This window comes from Marmota monax, unplaced genomic scaffold (genome assembly GCF_021218885.2).
Source record: "Marmota monax isolate L192 unplaced genomic scaffold, Marmota_monax_Labrador192_F-V1.1 WCK01_AAM20220418_F8-fsc00036, whole genome shotgun sequence".
Taxonomy (NCBI): domain Eukaryota; kingdom Metazoa; phylum Chordata; class Mammalia; order Rodentia; family Sciuridae; genus Marmota; species Marmota monax.
In genome coordinates this window covers 5,804,700-5,826,822 of record NW_026694491.1, presented here as the reverse complement: position 1 = coordinate 5,826,822, position 22,123 = coordinate 5,804,700, and the positions used below count along the sequence as shown (strand labels likewise).

Here is a 22,123-nt window from a genome sequence, read left to right as displayed (position 1 = left end):
GTTTTGTTTTGGGTACCGGGGATTGAACTCAGGGGCACTAAACCACTGAGCCTCATCCCCAGCCCTTTCTTACATTTTATTTAGAGACAGGATCTCACTGAGTTGCTTAGCCCTTCGCTTTTGCTGAGGCTGGCTTTGAAGTCACCATCCTCCTGCCTCAGCCTACTGAGCCATTGGGATTACAGGTGTGCGCCACCACAACTGACGGTTGGTTGGTTTTTTATTAAATGCTCTCATAGCTTTTCTTAGTGATATTGTTCTATTTTGATGAAGTGCTAATTTTTATATGGTCACAAAAATAAATAAAACTGTGACCTACATTCACAGATCCTATAGTTGGTGTTCATATAGGTTTGACTGTTTATGTGATAGTTACATGTAGCATTTTTCTCAGAGAAGTTATTGGGGGAATTTGATCCTATTTCTTTCTCAAGGCTCTGGCCAATGCAGGAGTCAGCAAACTTTCCTATGAAAAGTTTAATCATCAATATTTTAGTCTTTATGAACCTTATATGACCTTTGTCACAATTTCTGAGCTCCCTTGTGGTGCTGTGAATACAGTCATAGAGGATCCATCAATGAACCTGCAGGGCTGTGTTCCAGTAAAACTTTATGGACACCAAAACCTGAATTCCTTGTAAGTTTCACTCGTCATGAATTATTTTTTTTTCTCTTTTTTCCCCAACCATTTAAAAATCTAAACACTATTCTTAGCACATGGGCCATTCAGAAATCAGGCAGCAGGCCAGATTTGGCCCACAGGTGGTGATTTGCTGACTCCTGCTATCGTGGAAAGAGTGAGAAGAAAACAAACCTTCACACAGGGTCGGATACAGTAGGAGACATTTAACAGAAAGATGCCCTGGAAACTTCCAGAAGGGGTGTCACCCTCTCCCTGGCAGGACCTGGGAGGCTCCAGAGAAGTGACGCTTGAGCTGTGTCTTGAAGCTAAGTGGAGAAGGCAGAGAAGGGAGTCTGGAGAGCGGGCCGGCGCGCACACAAACGGGATGTTGAATAAGCTTATGAGCCACAGGCTGCTCCCCCTGGCTGAGGAGCATCCACAAATGAGCATGCAGGTCCAGATGGCAACAGGCTTAATGAGACGGGCCAAGGTGGTTAGATTTGATCCCAATGGTCAGTCACCTTCTGACTTTCCAAACCTTGCCTTGAAAATAAATACCTGGCGTATGCCTGTCATCCCAGCTACTCTGGAGGCTAAAGTGGGAGAATCACAAGTTCAAAGCCAGCCTTGGGCAACTGAATGAGACCTCATCTCAAAATAAAGTAAAAAGGTTGGGGATGTAGCTTAGTGCTAAAGTGCTCCTAGGTTTAATACCCAGCACCTCAGAGGATGGTAACAAAAGCTCCATTGGTACAAAAGAATAACAAATCATTAATAACCTGTTGTCCTGGGTGAATCTGTTACAAATGCTGGGGGCTCTTAGTGAAGCAGGTCATTGAAAGGTTCCCAGACCTACAGCTTGGCCCACTTCCACTCATGCCTGTCCCCAAGGCATCTCAAAGGAACTTCTGCTGAGCAGGATATGAAAACCCTAGCTGTAGCCACTGGAGGATAACAGCAGGGTCATTAGTGTACACAATCGGAGAGTGTTCTAGAAAGAAAACTCAGAAGTGGATGAGATGAGACTAGAGGCAAAGCAGCTGATTTGAAGGACAGTCATTGGATGAAACAAATAATTTCTCAAGTTTCTATTCTGTGGCCAGCAGAGTGTGGAAATATTTATATCAGCAGGAAATAGGGCAAACAATATGCATGTAGCAAATAAATAGATATTCATATAATGAGAGCTGAAATTTATTATATACTAGATATATATTTACATACTATATACTTATATACTTTCCCAATTCTAACTCACTTAATTCTCATCATCACTTTCCAAGTGGGGAAACATTGTTACTAATGTTTTACAAAGAAGGAAACTTGAGGCATGTCACTAAACAGGTGATAAAAGAGCTATTTGAGGTGGGGTGTTGGGGACAGTGCTCTCTAAGGATGTCAAGTGGACTCCAGGAAGATGAGAATGGACAGTGGCAGGCTTCCCCTTGGAGAGCTGGAGTGACCAAGGACAGGTTCCAGGGACAACTTGGTCAGTCTGAAGAGCAAAAGGTCCACGTGGTTGGGGACAGGGAGAAAGTGAATGGAAAGAACTAGGGGACGGCCCAGGAGAAGGAAATGGTAGCAGGGTCCTGCAGGCCCCTTAGGCTATGGGAAGAAGATTAGATTTTATTCTCAAAGCATAGGAGAGCCTTTGAAGGGAAGCGAAATGATTGGATTTGAGTTCCTAAGTAATGGCTGCCCTGTGGGGAATGGATGAGAGACGGGCTGCAGAGGAAGCAGGGGAGCCCGCAGAAGGCTCTTTGCCGTAGTCCAGGCAAGAAATAATGTCACTTTGGTCAAGAGTGGTGACAGAGTCCTAGTACAGAGGGACACAGATGGGTTCTGTGTATTTGCCATAATCCAATGGGGGGATATCGAACACCTGACCCAGGAGTGACCGTGTGGGTGGAGAGGAGGGAAGAAGTGAAATCGCTTTTTAAGACAGTGTTGAGAAGTGTTGGTGACACATTAAAACAGGGTCGAGAGGGGGGAGGGAAAGAGAGAGAGATGGGAAATTGCATGGTAAAGGAAGGAGACCCTCATTGTTATACAAAATTACGTATAAGAGGAAGTGAGGGGAAAGGGGGAAAAAAACAAGAGAGAGAAATGAATTATAGTAGATGGGGGTAGAGAGAGAAGTTGGGAGGAGAGGGGAGGGGAGGGGGGATAGTAGAGAATAGGAAAGGCAGCAGAATACAACAGACACTAGTATGGCAATGTGTAAAACAGTGGATGTGGAACCGATGTGAATCTGCAATATGTATATGGGGTAAAAATGGGAGTTCATAATCTGCTTGAATCAAATGTATGAAATATGATATGTTAAGAGCTTTGTAAGGTTTTGAACAACTAATAATAAAAAAAAAGAATAAGCAAAAAAAAAAAAAAGAAGGGGAGTGTAATTGTTGATTGGTGCCTTTGGGACGCCCAGGAAGAACTTCTAAGTCAGAAGTTGGCCATGGACATGGGCACAGTGGGGCGGAGGGTATCTGCTCCCTAAAGCCTGGAGTGTATCAGGCTCTGTTGGGGGCGCACACAGCTCCATTTGAGTTATAAGTACCTTGAGTGCTATCTTAGTGTGGTCTCTGTTGCTATGGGGGAAAAAAGAAAAACCTGAAACCAGGTAATTTATAAAGAATGCATGCTAATTTGGCTGTTGTTTCTCGAGGCAGGTAGTCCAAGAGCGTGGTGCGGCATCTGCTTGGCACCTGGCAAGGGCTTTCCTGCTGTACCCACAGCAGGGCAGAGCGCATGACACAGGGAGACGGAGCAAGCATGCAGTAAGGCCGTGGTGGGGGCCCTACCCTCACAAACTCGTCCAAACCTAATTACCTCCCGAAGTTCCTGCCATCAGATGCCATTAACGTTACATTTCCAACACATGGATTTTTGGGGTCCCATTCAGACCACAGCAAGGGGAGTGGCTAGGTCAGCTCATCTTCCAGGCATCCATAGCCTAACACACATGCTGAGGAGCAAATGATCACAGAACTGGGAAGAAAGTGCTCATCATCTACTGCAAAAGGCAGTGATTACAGAACTGTGAGGTGAGCGCTTCCAGGAGGCTCCAGCCCTGGAGCTGTGTTTATAGGAAGAGTAGAAGCCAGGCAAGGGAGGAGATTTCCTGGTGGCTTCCCTACCAGTGAGGCGGGATTCCTGTCCTCCTCCTCCTCCCCAAGCCGGGCTGAAGAAGCACTTATCTAACACACCAGCTGTTCCTGATCATTGCTCCTTGGCGTCCTCCTTAGGCTCCTTTCTCCATCAGTGACCCCTTTTAAAAATTGGACTCCAAGTGCTGACCCTTGCTTCTCTGAGGCAAGAGGAGGGGGTCACCCAGAGCAGCTGGTAACAGTGGGTCAGTGGGTGTCATCTAGCATCAGACTCTTGGGCTTCGGGTGCTTCTCTTCCTAACTCTGGAGGTTTTATCCTCTGAGGAGGCCCATCGAGCCTTTTTCAGAATGTTTTCAATGCATAAAAAAAATTTTTTTTAAATGATTGCAACGTAAACCAATTATATTCATATGCAGATACATAATTCTTTTTGAAAATCTGAGATATAGTTAATGTGTCTTAACACATGCACCAGCAAGATCTAGCCGCAGTAACTATCCTAATTTCAAAGTAGAGATGAACTTGAAAGATATTTTGAGATATCTACAGCAACTAGAAAGCGATATGAAAATATCTGATTTCTTTTGGTGACAAAGTCACAGGTTTAGTTAATACTTCTGTGGCCTGAATCCAGAATTAAAGGAGATGCTACATTTCAGTTAGAGCTTGCTAAAATAAAGATTTCCTTGAAAATATTTTTTTTAAGTTGTCCATGGACCTTTAACTTTTTTTTAATTTTATATCCAGTGCTGAGAATCGAACCCAATGCCTCACACATGCTAGGCAAGCACCATACCACTGAGCCACAACCCAGGCCCCCAATTGTTTTTTTCTCATCCTGTTTCATGGAGTCCCTGAATTCTGCCCCTAAACTGAGTAAATGATGGCGCCCCTGCCCTGACCATTCCTCCCAGCTATCAAGTGTTCAGAAACCAGGACGTGCAATGCAAAGTGTCTTGTTTTGTTTCAGAGCCCACTTGGCTCATTCTGACAAGAGAGGGTTTATTCCCATGGTATTTTATAGATCAAGCACTTGGCCAACAGCAAGTGCTCCGTGAATAATGGATGGATGGACAGATGGACAGACAGACAGAGAAAACTCCGAGAGACTGCGTGACTGTCTGATGGAGCGGGAGCTTGAACCCACGTATTGTGTATTCTAAATCTCTTGCTTTTTTTCCTACTCTTCCATGCTATCATCAGCAATTTTTATTTTAAGGAGTTAAAACAATGCTAGGCCATGTTCATACAATTATTATTCTAATCATGGGAAAGAATAGTCCTATTATTCTTTGCTTTGGTCAGAGCACATGTCAAGTGCTTTGTTTACTTCTTAGACCCACATTTTTAAGTCTACTGTGTCTGTAGACTGTCTATGGACAGAGAAGGAGACAGATGCAGAAACTCTTACCAGCTGTTGATGAACTATAGATGAACTATAGAAAATATAGAGAAGGGGCTGGGGTTTGGCTCAGTGGTAGAGCGCTTGCCTAGCATGTGTGAGGCACTGGGTTTGATTCTCAGCACCACATATCAATAAATGAAATAAAGGCCCAATGACAACTAAAGAATACTTTTTTAAAAAAATTACAACTTCTTAAAAAAAAAAAAAAGAAAATATAGAAAAGGCCAGGATACATGGTAACAGGTGTGGGGCAGCTCTCTATTGCTCCCCAAGGCAGATCCAAGGCCCAGTGTTTACAAGGGACAAATCTTGGCTCAATTAAAGAACTCTTTAATGATTAGGCTTACTTAGCAACATCCCCTATTGCCTGAAGAGATATTGACTGAAAGTATTCAAACATTGATCCATGTATTTTTTTATTCATTCAATAAACATTTATTGACAACCTACTGCATGCCAGATGCTGGTGAATGCCACATTCAGAGTATAGAGTAAGATACTCTTGTAGACCTTACAGTCCATTGGAAAATAGACACTAAATTAAAAATTTAAAACTGTAAATATAATAAGTATTTTGAAGGAAATAAGTGGAGTGCAATGGCTCAGAATAAGCAACTGGCGTAGGGACGGGGAGAGCTATGCTCGACATCCACGAGTAGGGGAAGATTAACTTGAAATCTGAAAGGTTGGGGGGAAAACAGCCCGTGAGGGAGTGAAGGGGAGGCGGGATGGGAGGAGGAGGTTTAAAGGCCCTGAAGCAGAAACTCGGTAATATGTTGAAGACACGTGTTCCTGAAAGAAAGCCACCATGGGACCCGAAACAGATGAAGGAGGAGAAGAGTGGCAAAGAATGAGTTTGAAGAAGTGGTGGGGGAGCAGCTGGGTAGGGCCTGGGGAGGAATATACGTTTAATTCAAAGTGTGCTGGGAAGAAGTCCGGGCAAGGGAGCCACACGAGTGATTTTCTGTTTTAAAAGATCACCCTGCTACTGGATGGCGAATAGATGGTGGCTGTGAGGGAGAGGCCAGGAGACTCGGCTGTAGATCATCAGGGGGGTGATGGAGGCGTGGGCTGGGTAGAGCCCCTGAGATTGCTGGGAAATTTGGCCAAGGTTTTTCACATACTGGACAGGGGGAGTGATGGAAGAGAGAAGTGGGTGAGGAAGACCAGAGAGGAGCAGCGCTGGTGGGGAGATGAGTCTGGACAACTATTTTTCAGCAACACAGAAGCCATGTCATGGATCCCAGTGGTTCTCACCAGGGCACCATGACATGGCTATTTGGAAAGGTCGGGGAGGGGCTTTGGGTAGCCAAAATGCTGGGGGCCCTATTGGCATTTTGTGGACAGGGTCCTGCTTCACAATACCTTTATTTTATTTATTTATTTATTATTTTTATGTGGTGCTGAGGATCAAACCTAGCGCCTGGCACTACCGCTGAGCCATAACCCCAGCCTCTCAAGTTGTCTTTTAATTGAAATTAACTGTAGGGAGGGGAGGGAGATTTAGATGTGGGGTGTGAAGGGAGGGGAGGGAGATTTAGATGTGGGGTGTGAAGCAAGGAGGAGAAAGGATACAAATCCTGGATGGTTACTTCAAGGGTGCGTGGGACTGGCAGGTGGGAGGTCACTGGAGCCCTGGGGGGAGGAGGGGGTGCAGGAGCAGGTGGGAGGGTGAGAAACGCAACCGGCAGCACTCTGCTGCCTGGTAGGGCTGCTCAGGGTGTCCCTGAACTGCTGTCCTTGCCTCGTTCCTCCTGCAAACTTTGAACGTTTTCTTTTGATCCTTTGAGTCCCCCCATGTAAATTCATCCCACAGAGGAGCAGAGAGATGCCATAAACTTAGTCAGAACCTGATCAATGTTGTGTACTCCAGAAGAATAGAGAAAGGAGTCTTAATGGCTAATCAAGTCGCTAACTTGGGTGAATAATTGTTCATTCGGTTTCCCTGGATTGAGGAAGGTCATTTGCTAATTATTTTCACACACAGGATTTCATTGGAGCCTCGAAATAATGTGGACAGGCAGGGCATGTGATATTACCACATCCGTTTTACAGATGTGGTCACTGAGGTTCATTTGGGGACTTCACTGGCCCATATTGATGGCCTCCTATAAGAGCCAGAGCAGGGGCCAGAACTTGGGTGCAGGGCTTTGTCAGGGTTTTCCTAACTGCAGGTGGACCCCTGTGTGAGTCAGGAAGAGCAAACAATGGAGAAACCGCTTAAAAAACATGTGCGTCCCATGGGGACAGAGCAGAATTAACTGCCCAAGAGAAGCATTTTATCAATGTGTAAGAAATTAATAAGAACCCAGTTGGTATTTGCCCTTGTCCTTATAAGGAAAAACCAACATACACCAGTCCTTTTAACACCTCGGGAGGCAAAATGCCTGCCTCTCGCTGGGCTCCTGACACAGAGGCCCTGCGTTTTGCACATTTTCTCTGGGCGTTGCCACAAGAGCAGCAGTGTGGCTGTGAACACCTGACCTCCACCTCCCGAGTCTGTCCATCTGTCACACGATGGAGCAGGGCCGCAGCGTTGCTCAATGTTTGAGTAAACATTGAGTATGCAACTGGTGCCCTCTAGAGTTGTGCAGTGCACAACAGGAGAGTGTTATTGTCAATGGAAAATAGTGCAAAGGAGCTGCAGGAAGGTCAAGCTGTCCTCATGACACAATCACTGCTCCCTGTATATATACACATGTGCATATGCACATACGCACACATACAACACACAAGGCACTCACGCATATGTACACACATGCACACACACTTACACGAACACGCATGCACACAAGTACACACATACATATGTATGCACACATACACACATGCACACTTACACGCATGCTCACGTGTGCACACAAGTATACATGTGCATACGCATTCATACCTTCACATATGCATACACAATATATACACATGCATGCACACATGCACAGATGCATGTGCACACATGTGGGCATGCACACAAGGCACACATGTGTGTACACAGGTACATGCATGCACACATGTGAGTACACACAGGTGTGTGTGCACACATGTGCACCAGCACACTCCTTGGTGTGTAGTCTTGGTGACCCAGAGCTCCACTCCTTCAGCCCAAACATCACTAGAGACAAGATAGTTCTTTTCCTCTGGCTGAGAAAAGTTTTCCCTCAGAGCGGGCTAAGTGTAGGTGTGCCTTTATGGTTAGACATGGCAGGAAGGCGAGGCAGAATGACAACTCTGAGGGAACCAAGAAAGCCCAAAGGGGAGACAAGGTTTAGAGCTAAATCAAGATTGGATTTTGTCATGAAAGGCAGAACTGGCAAAAGCATCATTACACGGCATTAACCTTGTTACACACAGACGAACAAGCAGAGGCTGGGATTCAGAAATAAATTACACATAATAAACTAGACAGAATAGGCTGAGAGCAACATTAGCCATTATGCCCTAAGGGGAGAGAAGGGCAAGATAGAAAATAGGCTGGAAAAAAAAAAAGAGTAAGAATAATTTCTGGACACAGGGGGCCGGCTGCACTATTTCCCCCCTTTTTCTGTGTGGCTCCCTAGGTATTAACTTCATTTTTGTGAGAAGGCTTCTCTGAAGCCTGTCTCTCTTTTGTTTTCATTTGCTGAAATGAGCATAAGAAAGCCATTCAGAGGGCTCCTTTCTCCATTCACGGGGACCTGTCCATTTCTGTGTGTTTCCAACACAAAAGAATCCATTTCCATTCAGCCAGAGCAGTCCCTTGGGTTTTCATGAGGCCCAAGCCTCCTCTTTCCTATTTCCTTCCAGGCTCTCTTATAATTGACTACAAAATCCCGACCATGGCTATGGTCCTCCAGGCTGGCCTAGTGTCTGGTCCAACAAGTCATGATTCTCATTTCTTAGATAGTGACTCTTGCTTTTGGTTCCAGGTAACAGAAAACACAGTCATCAGTGGTTTAAACCATGGTACCTGTTGTTAACTTACAAAAAGTTTAAAGGTTGGAGGTCTGTGGCACAGTGGTGTCCTCAAGAACCTAGGGTCTCTTGTCTTTCCCCTTCACCAGGCTTAGCCTGTTAATTTCATCTGCCATCTTGAATTTCATGGAAGCAAAATGGCTGCCGCCAATCTGCATATGATTGCCTGGAGCTACTGTATTCCAGGGGAGGAAGTGAGATAAGACGGCACTTAGGCTCTCCTCAACAGCCTTCTCCTATGGAGAAAGTAACTATTCCCAAAAGTCCCTCCTGTGGACATCTTACACCTCATAGCCCAGAACTAGGACAACCAGAACTGGCCACACTTAGCTCTGTGGGGTAGGAAAGCAAGTATCTGACAATAGAAAATGGAGTTGCTATTTGGCTTGATTTCTGACATGCTTAGGTTTATTACTGTCTAAACAAAATTAGGGTTCTTTCAGCAATGAAGGTGGGAATAACGGCCACGGTGTTTGTGTTTTTTAAATAAGGAAATGATAGCAAGTATGGATTGTGTGTTGCCATGTGCCAGACACCCTTCTGAACTTTACTCCTTTGGTGCACAAAACAAATGGATGCTATTATCATCACTCCTATTGTATAAAGGAGGAAACTGAGTGACAGAGAGGTTAACTAATGAGCATGAATTACTTATCTAGAAAGGAACAGAGCCAGGATTCAAACCCAGGCCATCTGGCACACTACATATACTGCCCCTACTGGGTAAGATGATAAAACACAATACAAGGGGTGGCACCAAGAAAGTATTGATACATGTTAGCTGGTCTTATTGATAGTATTTTGACTTCTATCATTTATTTCCTCTTTTTCATAAGTACCCTACCAATCAGGCCCATTAGCCTTATCAGACAGTTGAGAAAAACAACTCCCAACAGGGTTAGGTCATTGCCCATCACCCATAAATATGAACCACACTCAAATGCAAACGATTCCCGGGAGGTTTTCTATATCATTAGCCTCTCAAGTTTGGGAACATGGATTTAATGGTTGTACTCCACACCTATGCTATTGATCTAGGACTTAATTTGAAAAAATACAATTGCTGAGAACCAGTCAGAAGTCAGGGAAGGACAATAGAACAGGGGTGATGGCAATTTGGAGCCATTTTTTTTTCCTTGTCCCCCATCAGTTTTTGAGATGCCTCTGTCATTTGAAGCCAGCCTTTCACAAACAGGATGCCCATGCCACCTTAGCAAAGGCCACCCATGACATCATTATTCTTGCTAACTAGAGTAGGTATGTTATGAAGCATCTACTGTATACCAGAGTACAAACACTTGAGTACAGTGTCCCATTTGGTCCTTGTGAACAATCCAGAAGCCACAGGCTCTACTCTCTGTGTTATGAGATGACAGGGAATGGAGTGCCCCAGTCAAAGACAGTGGAACATTCTGGAAACCCAGACATTCTAGAAGTCCAATTCACTGAGTTAGCCTCTGTGCGATACTCAAATATTTAATAAAAATAATAGCGGTGGTCAGTGGATCTTACATTTGAACAATTCTGGTTTTCTTTTAACGCAAGATGTGTGATGTGGTTTTATTTTTTTTTTAATGTAAAGGTCATCTGATTTTTCTTCTTCTGCTCATAGTCACGAGGCTTCCTTATCTAAACAGTGACCTATTGTTCCAATCCTTAGACCCACAGAGATTTTTTTTTTCCCTTCACTTCAATTTTAACAGGACAGTTCCTCATCTTTCCTGCAGCTTGAAAAAGTGCTATCTGTTAACAGGGAGAGAAAAAAAATCTCTAATGGGCTTTTCCAAAAATCTTCTTAAACTGAATTCGCTATAGAATATTTTATGCAAATAAGCCACTTTCTCTAAGGTTATGACATCTTTTCCTTGAAAAGTGATCAGGGCATTGGAGAGATCCCGGCTAGCTTATCTATTCCTCACAGCGCAACTTCAACAAAGAAATAACGACAGCACTTAAAAGGCTTCAGAAATCAATTTAGTCCATGAATCCATTTAGTTTAGATGGTAATGAAACTTGGTGGGTTTAAAAATAATGAATATTTAATAAGACATAAATTGAAAGACATAAACACTGTCGGCAATAATATAATGAAGTTAATAAGACTTAGTCTACCCCTGCCCACCTACCTCCCTGCTCCCCAAACAGGGCCATTTCAGGAGTTGCTGGTCTGCTTTGCTCAAGTTTGCAGGTTCTTCATTGGCTGAAACAGAAATGTGCCTTTGAAAACCTTCGTGCAGTTGGGAACCCAGCTCTGGCAGATAAAGTGTGCTATCACACTGTGTTCAGTAGCTACAGACGGCACTGGCTCTTTCTAGCTCCCTATCTTCCAGAGATTTGTGTAACAAACTCAGTTTCCTGTCGTTGAAGGCAGGAAGCAGCATGAGGCACTTCATTCCTTTTAAACAAAAAGGAAAAAGACATTTTGGTCGGCACTCTCTCTGCTCTGGGTTTAAAGAGGGGCTTTATTTAATGATCAGGAGCAAGCATATGATTACATGCGCTCAAAGCCTCAGACAATTTAAATGCTTTCGGGTTAGGAGTTTGGCTTTTTCGTTTCCTCTTTAAAAGCATCAGCTCCGGGTCCAGCCCTATTACTGGGGTTCCTCTTAAGCCCTGTGGTTGTGTCTCGCCCATCGTCCATGGTGGCATCTTGGCCTCTTTGCCCTCTGAATTGGTTACCTTGTCTTTGGGCTTCCCAGAGCACTCTTCTTGTCCATCCCAAATCCCTCCTCTCTGCCATCCCACCCAATAGGATCCTCTGAGTCGCATCTTGGGAAATGTTTGTGTTTAACGTCACGGAAGCCAATGCCTAGCTAAAATGAATTGCGGCAGGCTACTGCAAACAGCCAAGTGTAGGATGGTCTCCCTCCCGATTTAGCAGTGGGCTCTCTTTTGGCAATAAAGTAGAACTCGGCTTCATACATCAGCTGGGCGAGTGTTAAATGGATGGCTAGCTCGCTGCTGGCGATCAATACATGTTAATACATAGTAAACAAATCGCTTTCTGTGGGTTGGGCAAGCATGGTGATTTCACCTATAAAGGGGATGACATCTGCACTTGGGGATCTTGTTGGGGAAAATGTATTTGGAGTCCAGAATGGGGTCCTTCCTAAGAGGTCATGCATGACATTTTGTTTGTATAATGAGAAGTATTACTATTAAAAGAAATTATTTTTTTTCTCTCTCTCTCTTTGTGCGTTTGTATATGTGTTCAGAAAGAAGGGGATAAACCTGAAAGAGTTCAGCCAATTGCATCATCCACCTTGATCCATTCCGACCTGACCTCTGTTTATGGCACCGTGGTAATGAACAGGACTATTTTATTCTTGGGGACTGGAGATGGCCAGTTACTGAAGGTTGGTTTTCTGTGCCTCCTTGAAATGTCTGATTTTAATAGCAATCCATTTTTGCGGGGTGGTTGTTGTTTGCATTTTGTATTTCTTATTTATGCTCCTGAGTTAGAACTTGAGACCATATCAACCAGTTGTTTGGTCAACCCCTGGAGAACCCTAGAAATGGCCTGGGGGAAATTCTGGAAATGTGCATGTCGTGACCCCTTCCTTCCTGCCCCCCAGCATGTAATGAAGCACCAGCCACCTTGAACTACAAGAACCAGCCAGTTTCTCTTCCTTACTCCTGTGCTGCTGGGTGAGGTGACTGGGTTCTGCCCGGTCCCCATCCCTGAGTCACCTTCCTGAGACATTTAACCTTTCAGTCCCGTCTCCTTTACATTGGAAATGAACAAAGCACCTGATTTCTCACAACTTCAAAGAGAAGAGAGATTACAGGGCTTGAAAGAAGAAAAAAACAGGTGTTCCTTCCAGCCCACTCGCCACCCACAGAGGGGGTTTGTTTTCTGCCCTTTGCTCTGCAGAGAGGTTAGAGAGCTGAAATTCTTTGAGACTCCCCTTGACTTTCATGTGACAGGACTATTTTTTTTTCCCCACTGATACACCCCAGTCAAGACGAGATTTTGAGGAGAGGATCAAATCAGAGATACTGGAGGACTTCTCTGAAATTATCCAGTGATCACTTATCAATGTCATCAGCAAGCCCTTATTGAGCACCTCCCACGGCCTCCAACAGCATTCATGGTTGGAAACTGTGCTGTTTTGGTCACTCTAGAGTGATGATATTTCCTTGGCCTCTCTGCAGTCAATCAGCTGACTCTCAGCTCAGATTCTTAATTGAATACTGACAGATCTGTTTTCCCAGCACATCTCCCACTGTTAACTAGCTGTGTGACTTTATGTGAATCACTTAACCCTGCTGAGCCTCCATTTCCTCATCTGTAAAATAAGATTATACTAGACACCCTAGAAAAACCCATTCTTTTTTTTTTTTGGCAGTCTCTGACTCTGTCTTCTGCACATGTATCCCCTGCTCTAGCCAAACTTGTTTATTTGCTGTTCTCCAAATGTGATTCATGTAGTCCTGTTGCCACACTTTTGATCATACTACCCCCAGCCTGGAATGCTTTCTTTCTGTTCCTCTATTTCTATATTTCTGTTTTGGTGGGGTTCAAACCCCATCTCCTTCTCTTTGATGATGTTGAAGCTTGGAGTTAGTTTTCTCTCCTCTCCTGAAAGACCCATGATAGGCACCACTCTTCTTCTGGCTCATTACGTATATCTTGCTTTGATACCCAACCTTTCCTCTCATGTTTATCTTGCCTTCCCAACTTGCATTTAAGCTTCCTGAGAAAGGGCCATGGATTCCCACAGCCTGAGACAGTGCCGAGTGCCTGGTAGGCATTTGATTTAATCTGTTTCCTTTGGAGGAGACCCAGTAACATATGGGAGGGAGTTTGTTTGTATACACATTCTTTTAAAATATACATTGATCATCTTTGCCATTGGGTTGGCTTTGTTTCCTGGGGAAAGGTGAATACCAATCAGTCATCCTGCCCTTGTCCCTGATGTCTGGACACTCACCTGGTCAGGCAGATTGGGCCCATTAGCCTGGCAGAAGAAGTTTCCATCAATCCTTCCTGGGCCTCCTCACCAATTATGTCTTCAGATTCGGGATATTTCTGATGCGTGTTTTGACAAGAACACAGTTTCCCCCAAGCTGAGCCAGCCAAACTGTTACATGGTGAAGTGGAGGTGAAGGAACACTGGGCTATAAATAGTTCCCCCGTGGGACGGCCTGGTTTCTCCTGTCCTGTCTGTTCACCCCTCTGGCCATGTGCAGCTGGCCACTCTTCAGTCGTGTCGTGCCACCAGAGTGTGGGACTGAACTGCAGCATTAAGCTGGCGAAGGAAGTCTCAGTGGCCTTGGGATCTGCCTGGCCACATTTGTAGCCTTGTTTCAAGGGTTCAGATAACAAGGGCAGGTTGGCTCTTGTTTGTTTTGGGGACTGACATTTACACAGCACTTCTAATAGGTCAGGTCACTCCACATCTACTGACAATTCAGTCTGCTCCAGACCTACCCTAGGAGGTAGGTCAGATATTCCCATTTTACAGATGAAGGAATCAAGGCCCAGAGACATTGGGTGATTGGCCCAGGTCACATGAGGCAGAGTGGAGATTTGAAGCTGTATTGACTTCAGAGACTGCACTGATATCCCCTATGCTACACAGACTTTGCAATCTCTGTCCAAAGCCCTGGCCATATCTCTTTGAAGGGTCTGGGGACAACTAGGAAGCATGTGGACATGGATCCCGATGCTCCTGGGGTGGGTCAGGGTTCCTAGAGGCTCAGAGAGGAATCCCAGCCAGACTAGAAGGCAGACCATGTGACGGAGGGACCTCCTCACTGGCGGGGCTCCTTCTTGGGAATTAACACATCCCCCCAAGAGAGTTTCTCTCAGGACGGTTCCCTCCTCTTCTGCCCCTCAGGAGGAGGTTGCCAGTGATGAATTTGAGCTGGCTTGGCCCTTCAGGATCCCTAGGACAGCCCCGTAATTCCTAAGACTCCCTCCTGTATCCTATGTGCAGATTCTTGGATGCAACTCCTGAAATTACCCAGAGACCCAAAGGCCTGGGATTGTGCAGATGATTTGAAAGCCACAGATAATCCCCAAATCCCTTCATTCAGAAGCTGTGCGCTTCTCCCTTGCCAGACTTGTCACCAGAACTGTTAGAAAAGACGAGCATTGATAGACACAAGCTTGGCTTCCAAGCCAGAGCGTGGAGGTACTAATGAGCGGTAGAAAACAAAACGCAGCCCAGCACAGACAGTGGGAGGAGGAGAAGAAAGAGGGCTTGGATCACCCACAGCCTGACTCATCAGTTTCGGAGTGATCAAGAGTCAATGGCAGTCTGACTTACGCCAGGCACTGTGGTATATGCCTGGCTGGAGGAGAGGCAGGAAGCAGCAGCACCAGCCACCACCAATAAAAACCCAAATCTTCAATCTCTGCAAACCTCATGGAGTTTTAATATAAAAATTTGGTGCCATTTTAAACCTCATGTTATTTAAATAATTTTTCCTCCTACGAAAGTACTGTATGCTCACGTAGAAAGTTGCAGAGTAGCAGGGCATGAGAGGAAGGCAAAGAAAAAATTATCCTTAATTGCGTCATGTAGAGGCAACCGCTGTCAGCATTTTGGGTTCTTTTTTTACATAGTTGAGGTCAGACTCTATCCAATTTTGCATCCTTCTTTTCTTCAGTTAATGAGGGAAGAAGCTTATATTAAAATGCTACTGCAAACCCTTTGTAAACAGTATTTTTAAATAGCTGTATCATGTTCTATTATGTGGAAACATCATTTTGAACTTCAGCTGAGATGCTGGAGCACTTTTGAAGTGTCTTTAAAGACGAGCATTTTTCCAAGGGAGATGGCACCACCTGCAAAGGTAAGATGTTAGTGAGGATCCATGGAAAAGCTAAAGACTTCATGGTATGCTAATGCCTTCACTGCTCTCCTGCCTTGCTTCCTAAATCCCTTTATAAGGTTTTAGAGAAATTGAAGGAATTTAGAACTTAAGGGTCCTGCCCCCTATATCAGCAGGTGAACCTCAGGGTCACCAGGCCAGTTAGGTCCATCGCTACCCCCACTACCAGCTCCCTCGACACTTCCCCATTTTACTTCCTGTCTGAAGATGGTTGCATGCAATAATTCTTTCAGTTGTCAGCTTCTCTGGTGAAATCAGCTGAAACGTATGGCCAGTCTGGACTCAGCCTTTGGGAATACACAGTCTTTGGGAATTCAGGGTACTCCATTCTAGAAACACATAGCTATCTTTCTCCAGGTTGGGGTTACTGCCTGTTGTGTGGTTTGGATTCCTTTGGGCTGGATTCTGTTGCATAGAGAATATTGTCCTTATCTCAAGGGCAGAATGGAATACGTTGAGCTTTTCCAGGTGGTAAAATAAGTAATAAGGGAATATGCATGAAATCGGAAATTTGTAACTTTATTCATGCCCATTAACCTTTCTTGTAAGCATAAAAGATAAGCAGGCGGCCAGTGAGGAATAATAATACCTAATGTTTTTGAGCTTTTACTCTGTGCCAGGCATTACAACCAGCCTCTACATGGGTTAACTTGGTTCTCCTTACGAGTCAGTACTGTGACCAGTCCCAGTTTTTAAATGGAAAAACTAAGACTTAGGGAGGTTGGTAGTTTGCTCAAGGTGAATTGAACTGACACAGTCTGTCCACAGTTCAAGCTAGTATTCCCCCAACTCAACTGCTTTAACAGTTAAAATGTAATCTGTAGAGCTTGGTGGAGTTTCTAGAACTGCTTTTAAACATTTTTTTTCTAATTCTGGGGTATCTGGACTAATCCCAAGATGCAGGTGTTTGAGGTTTCCTGAGAAGCCGGGCCATGGCTCTGTGGTTTTAGTTTTATTTGAGGACAGCCTTCTGGCAGCTGAGTACTAACCCTCAGGGCTTCAAGTGGCTCCTGGGAGGCTCTGGTCTCCCATTAGGACCTCCGCTTTCCCCAGTGGGCTTGTTTTGAGGACAGCTAGGACTTCTGTGTTCAAGTTGATTTTTGATTGGCCCCAGAGAAAAGAGACTGTTGTGTCCCCAGTGTCCTTGCTATTGAGATAGGGTCTAGGCTGCAGGAAGCTATGTCCTGCCATACTACCATATCTAGCAGAGGGGTATGTACAGTCAGGACTGGCTACCTGTGTGGTCCTCAAAACTCAGCTTCCACAAGTGGATTTTATTTTTCCAAACCATGGAGTAAAATTTAACCAGTTCCTACATCCACAAGACTGGAGTCCTAATTAGAAGAAGATATAGTCCATGCTTGTATGATTATATCAAAATGGACTCTACTGTCACAGATGACTGAAAAGAACCAATAGAAAAAAAATTTAACCAGTTCCAAGAAAGTTCTTCCCAAAGCCAAACTATGAAATACCTGAAGAATCTACCTTGACTCTAGTTATTAAAGTTTTCAAATAATAGAAAATACAAAAATAGAATGTTTTGTAAGGAAAAGCTCTGTTTATACTCCCACAAAATGTAAACATAAGGAAAAAGAGACCTTGGGGGAACCAGGCCAGGACCTGGAACCGGAAGTGGGGGTGGCCAAGAGGGGAGATGATGGCTGGCTGTTTAGAATGCCCTATGAAGCTTATTTCAATTTCACCCCCACTCCATTTGGAGCAGGGGCGCTCCAAAGTGCAACAAGAGTTTCTCCCAGGTAGCCCACAAACCTATAACTTGGGGTTCAGGCTGTGTGCTTCTCTTACTTTACTACTTAGGTTGAAATAAGTAGATTGGAGACAAAAAAGGATTTTGCTTTAATCTTTATATTTTATCATTATTATTCCTAAACAACTAAGACACATTGAACATTACTAGATAATCAGCTTGCTTTTTCCGGTGCGTGCACATGTGTGAGTGTGTGTGTGTGCGTGTGCGTGAGTGTGCATGGGTGTGCCTGCTGTGGGTTTAGATCTCCTTCCCAGCATTTCTTAGAAATTTATTGTATGGTAAAATAAATAAATAATTAAATGAGAGAATGGGTTTGTTTGCCCTTCGACTGATTAGCTTCACAAAATGAGGCACAGGAGAAGAAATTTGGCCTAAAATGTTTTAGGTTTCCAAACACCCAAGGCATTCTCATCTCATGGATATCCTAAAGGAAGAAAGAAGCAGTCTTTTGTTTAATTTTTCTCCCTGCTTGTCTTCCTCACCTTCCCATGAGTGGTGCTGAGCTGTCCTGCCACTGCCTGGTGTGGAAGTTTCCACTTAATTTCAGCAGCATCTTTGGGAGATTTTTGTATGCAACAAAAATCCCAGGGCTAGTTAATAGCCTACCATGAGGCTTCAGGAAGATGTCAACAGAAACAATATGTTGACATGAACTGAAATTCTCCATTGGGGAAAATTTGTTTTCTACGCAGGCTTTGGCTGAAAGAATGTGAAAAGCCTTATAAAATCTTGAATGCTAATAGAATAGCTTCTCATTGAATAAATATTTATTGGGCATCTTTTCCATGCCAGGCACTGTCCTGGGTACGGAGGGTACAAAGGTGAGCAAAATAGACAAGGCCCCCACTCTCCTGGGTGGGGGGAGAGAAAGATGGAAAACAAGTCAATTAATTATCTAGTGATAAAGTCATTTCAGATAGAGATCAATGCTCAGAAGATACAGCGTGAGGGCTAGAGAGTGACAACAGGGCACAGTAGAGAGGCGATCAGGGAAAGCTTCTCAGAGGAGGTGATGTTTGAAGGACGAAGGAGGATGTAAGAATATATATGGAGGAGGCTCAGAGTGACTTCAGATTAGATCTATATTAAGGTCGTGTGCTGCAAGCAATAAATAAAAATCCACATCGTGCCTGGGGAGTCTGTGTGGATTGGATGAGCTTTCTCTTATGCAAAATTCAACCCATTTTAGGTTCCTGTGACTCACGGTTCCTGCCTGTACCACTTTACTGATCATTCTTTTTCCAAGGCCGTGGCTAAACCAGGCTAACGGAGGAATGTCTCCCTTGTTCAACAGTCTTGGCTTCCTTCTCTCTGTGGATGTGCTCATGAATCTTAACAGTTAGAAAGTCCAAGTGTTCCATTGGTGCCCTGGGCTGGGCTGGGCTGGGCCGGGCTGGGTGGGAGATGATGCTAACAGAAGCCTGACCTGTCCCTGGCAGCACGGCCCACACCTTTCCTGTTAGCACCTTTTAGACCCTTGGGACGAAGATGAAAATTTCCTCTTGTCCTGTCCCCAGAGTGATGGAGCTCATTCTTAGCATAATCTAGCAAGAAGAAAAGCAATTTGACCCACTCTCCCTCAAACGTTTTTTTTTAATTGAAATTTTATGTTTTTATTTCTTAAGGTAAGACATTGACATTGTTCAAAAGTCAAAAGCAACAGAAAGTATACAGTGAAAGTCACTCGCTCCTAACTTCCAAGGTGACCAGTGATGGTAGTTTCATGGGTACCTTTTCAGGGAGAGGTGATGTCTACAAGCAAAAAGGAGAAGAGATTCTTTCCCCTCCCCCTCTTTTATGAAACATGTTAAACACACATACAATATATGTGTGTATATATCTATTTGTATTTACATATATGCATATCTACTATGTTAAACATAATATATTTTACATAAAGAACCTTCTAATTATTTTGACAGCTGAATGGTAGTCCACTGTTTATAGTACAGTTTATTTAGCCATTTCCCAGTTGCTGGACATTTAGATAGTTTCAGTCTTGTTTCTAACACATGATTCTGCAATGAACATATGAGATTTCGCATATATGAGGGGCTGCAGGGTCCAAGGCAACGTGCTTTATAATTTTGACACACAATGCCAGATTGCCTTCCAGAAGGGTCCCACTTATACCACGTGTGACAGTGTACTGCTTCTGTACTTAGCAGGACAGGCTTCAGTGCAGGTCTTGCCAAATAGTTTGTTCAGGAAACCGGTGGGTAACTTAAAAACCAAAGTGAGAAAGAAATGTTTCCCTGCTCTAATTCAGGGTTCTAGAAGCATGCTGGTGCCTCATCTCCAAGGTATCAAGTTAAAAAAAAATCAACCACCCCCATCTATATTAACCATGCTAAAAGAGTAAATTAAATGACCCCCCCCCCAAAAAAAAAAAACCCTCAGTGCTCCTAATCCACTGAAAATGGACAAATGTTGCTGTTTTGTATTATTTTTTAAATTTTCTTTCTTATTTTAAAGCAAATGCCAGACTCTTGTCATTTATTTTATCTCACAGTATTTCATCACACATCTCTAAAAAATTATGGTCACTTTCTTAGATAACTGTAATCATAATGCCATTCTTACAATTGACAAAATTATTGGTAATTCCTTAGGATTATCTGTCATCCAGTTCATATAAACAAATTTTCACAATTGACTCAAAAATGTATTTTAAATTCTTTTATTCAAATTGATGTCTGAGCCATATTTGGTGGTCCAGGTTTCTTAGCAAAGCAGCTTCCTCCCTTAGTTTTATTGCTAAAAAAACAGGTTCTGTATCCTACCAATCTTGCACTGTGAGTTTGGCTTTCTGCTTCCTCATGGTGTCATTTAGCTTGTTCTTCAACTCATTCTATCCCTAGTGCTAAGTGGGAGTGAGACCTAGAGGTTTGATTGGACTCCATTTCCCCTTTATTGGCAAAAATGGAGCATAGATTATGCTGTTGAATGATGCTTTTGATGGAATGAATCTGAAGGTACCAGGGCAGCAGCCTCTTTTAAGCCTTACTTGGGAATAATTCTACCAATCTTTTCTTTATTTAAAAAAAAAAAAAAGGACTTCCTAGTTTTCCTCTTCTAAATAATTACTTTCCAGAACCAAATTAGTTGTTGGAATGCAAGCAGAGTATTCGATTTATGAATCAGAGATGGCAAGTCCTGGCAAGCCTACACCTTGGTGGGTGCCTGTCCACCCCATGGTTCCATTCAGATGTGGCTAGTGAGCACTTGGAATATGGCTAGTGTGACTCAGCAGTTGAATTTTTAATTTAATTTAGATAGCCATATGTGCTTAGTGGCTAGTGTATTAAATCATGCAACTATAGAGTCATTTAAAAATGAAGCACAGACCTTTCCTACTTGCCTTGGGACATAACTGTATCTGTTTAAGGAAGAGATTTTTTTAAAGTCATATTTAATATATTTGGTACATTGACTCTTGCAGAGCTGCTACTGAATTTGGTGAGTGGTCCATTGGATTAGTCGCACTGGCTTGACCTAAGCACATGATCGAATGAAATTACTGATCACAGGACAAATCCAGTCTCAGAAACAAGTACAGGGAGATGTTTCACATGCCCAGCTGATAAGAAGCCTGTAACTATACAGCAGATACCTAGTTGCCATCAAGATATTTACCTATAGGTATCGCATTGATCCACAGATGTAGCTTTGTCATTAAAAGTAACTTTCTCTGTAAACAATCTCAGGTGCCATTTTTTTTTCCCAAGACATGTACCCACAGTGGTAGAAGTGCAAATATATATAATATATCCAGATGTGTTCTGTCTGGCAGAACAATGATACTTTCATTTTTCACAGTATGTATCAAGTGAAGGGATATATGATTAAGACATGGTCCCTACCCAAGAGGAGCCTGCAATCTGGTAACAAATTATCATCTATTGAGTATTGATGATGTATTAAGCATCTTTCATCCTTCTTATTTGACTCTTATAAAATCTCTTTTATAATAAAAGAGGTGTCCCCAAAAAGCTCATGTGTGAGACAGTGCAAGGTTTGGAGGAAAAGTGATTGTGTTATATCCTTAACCTAACCAGTGTATTAATCCCAGGTAGGATTAACTGAGTGGTAGCTTGAGGCAGGTAGGGTGTGGCTGGAGGAAGTAGTTCACTGGGGACTTGGCTATGGGGTATATATTTTGTATCTGGAAAGAGTCTCTCTCTCTCTCTCTGCTTTCTGATCATCATATGAACTTCTTCCCTCTGCCACACTGCCATGATGTTCTGCCTCACCTTGAACCCCAAGGAATGGAGCCTGCTGCCTCACCATGAGCCCCCAAATAAACTTCCTCCTCTACTGTTCTGCTGGTTGGGTTCTTTTAGTCACAGCAGCGAAAAAGCTGACTAGAATACTAATAATAAGGAAGGCATCATCAGTCCCATTAGAAACAAGGAGATTG

General features: G+C 43.6%; 1 protein-coding gene across 1 annotated transcript in view; it reads left to right on the top strand.

Moving 5' to 3' along the window:
- The window catches only part of Plxnc1 (plexin C1), a 144,878-nt gene that overhangs the window by 7,460 nt on the left and 115,295 nt on the right, over positions 1 to 22,123 (top strand). Inside the window, exon 2 of the mRNA XM_046419305.1 lies at positions 12,302 to 12,442. Within this exon, the coding sequence (XP_046275261.1) occupies positions 12,302 to 12,442 (141 nt within the window). The remainder of the gene's footprint in view (positions 1 to 12,301; positions 12,443 to 22,123) is intronic.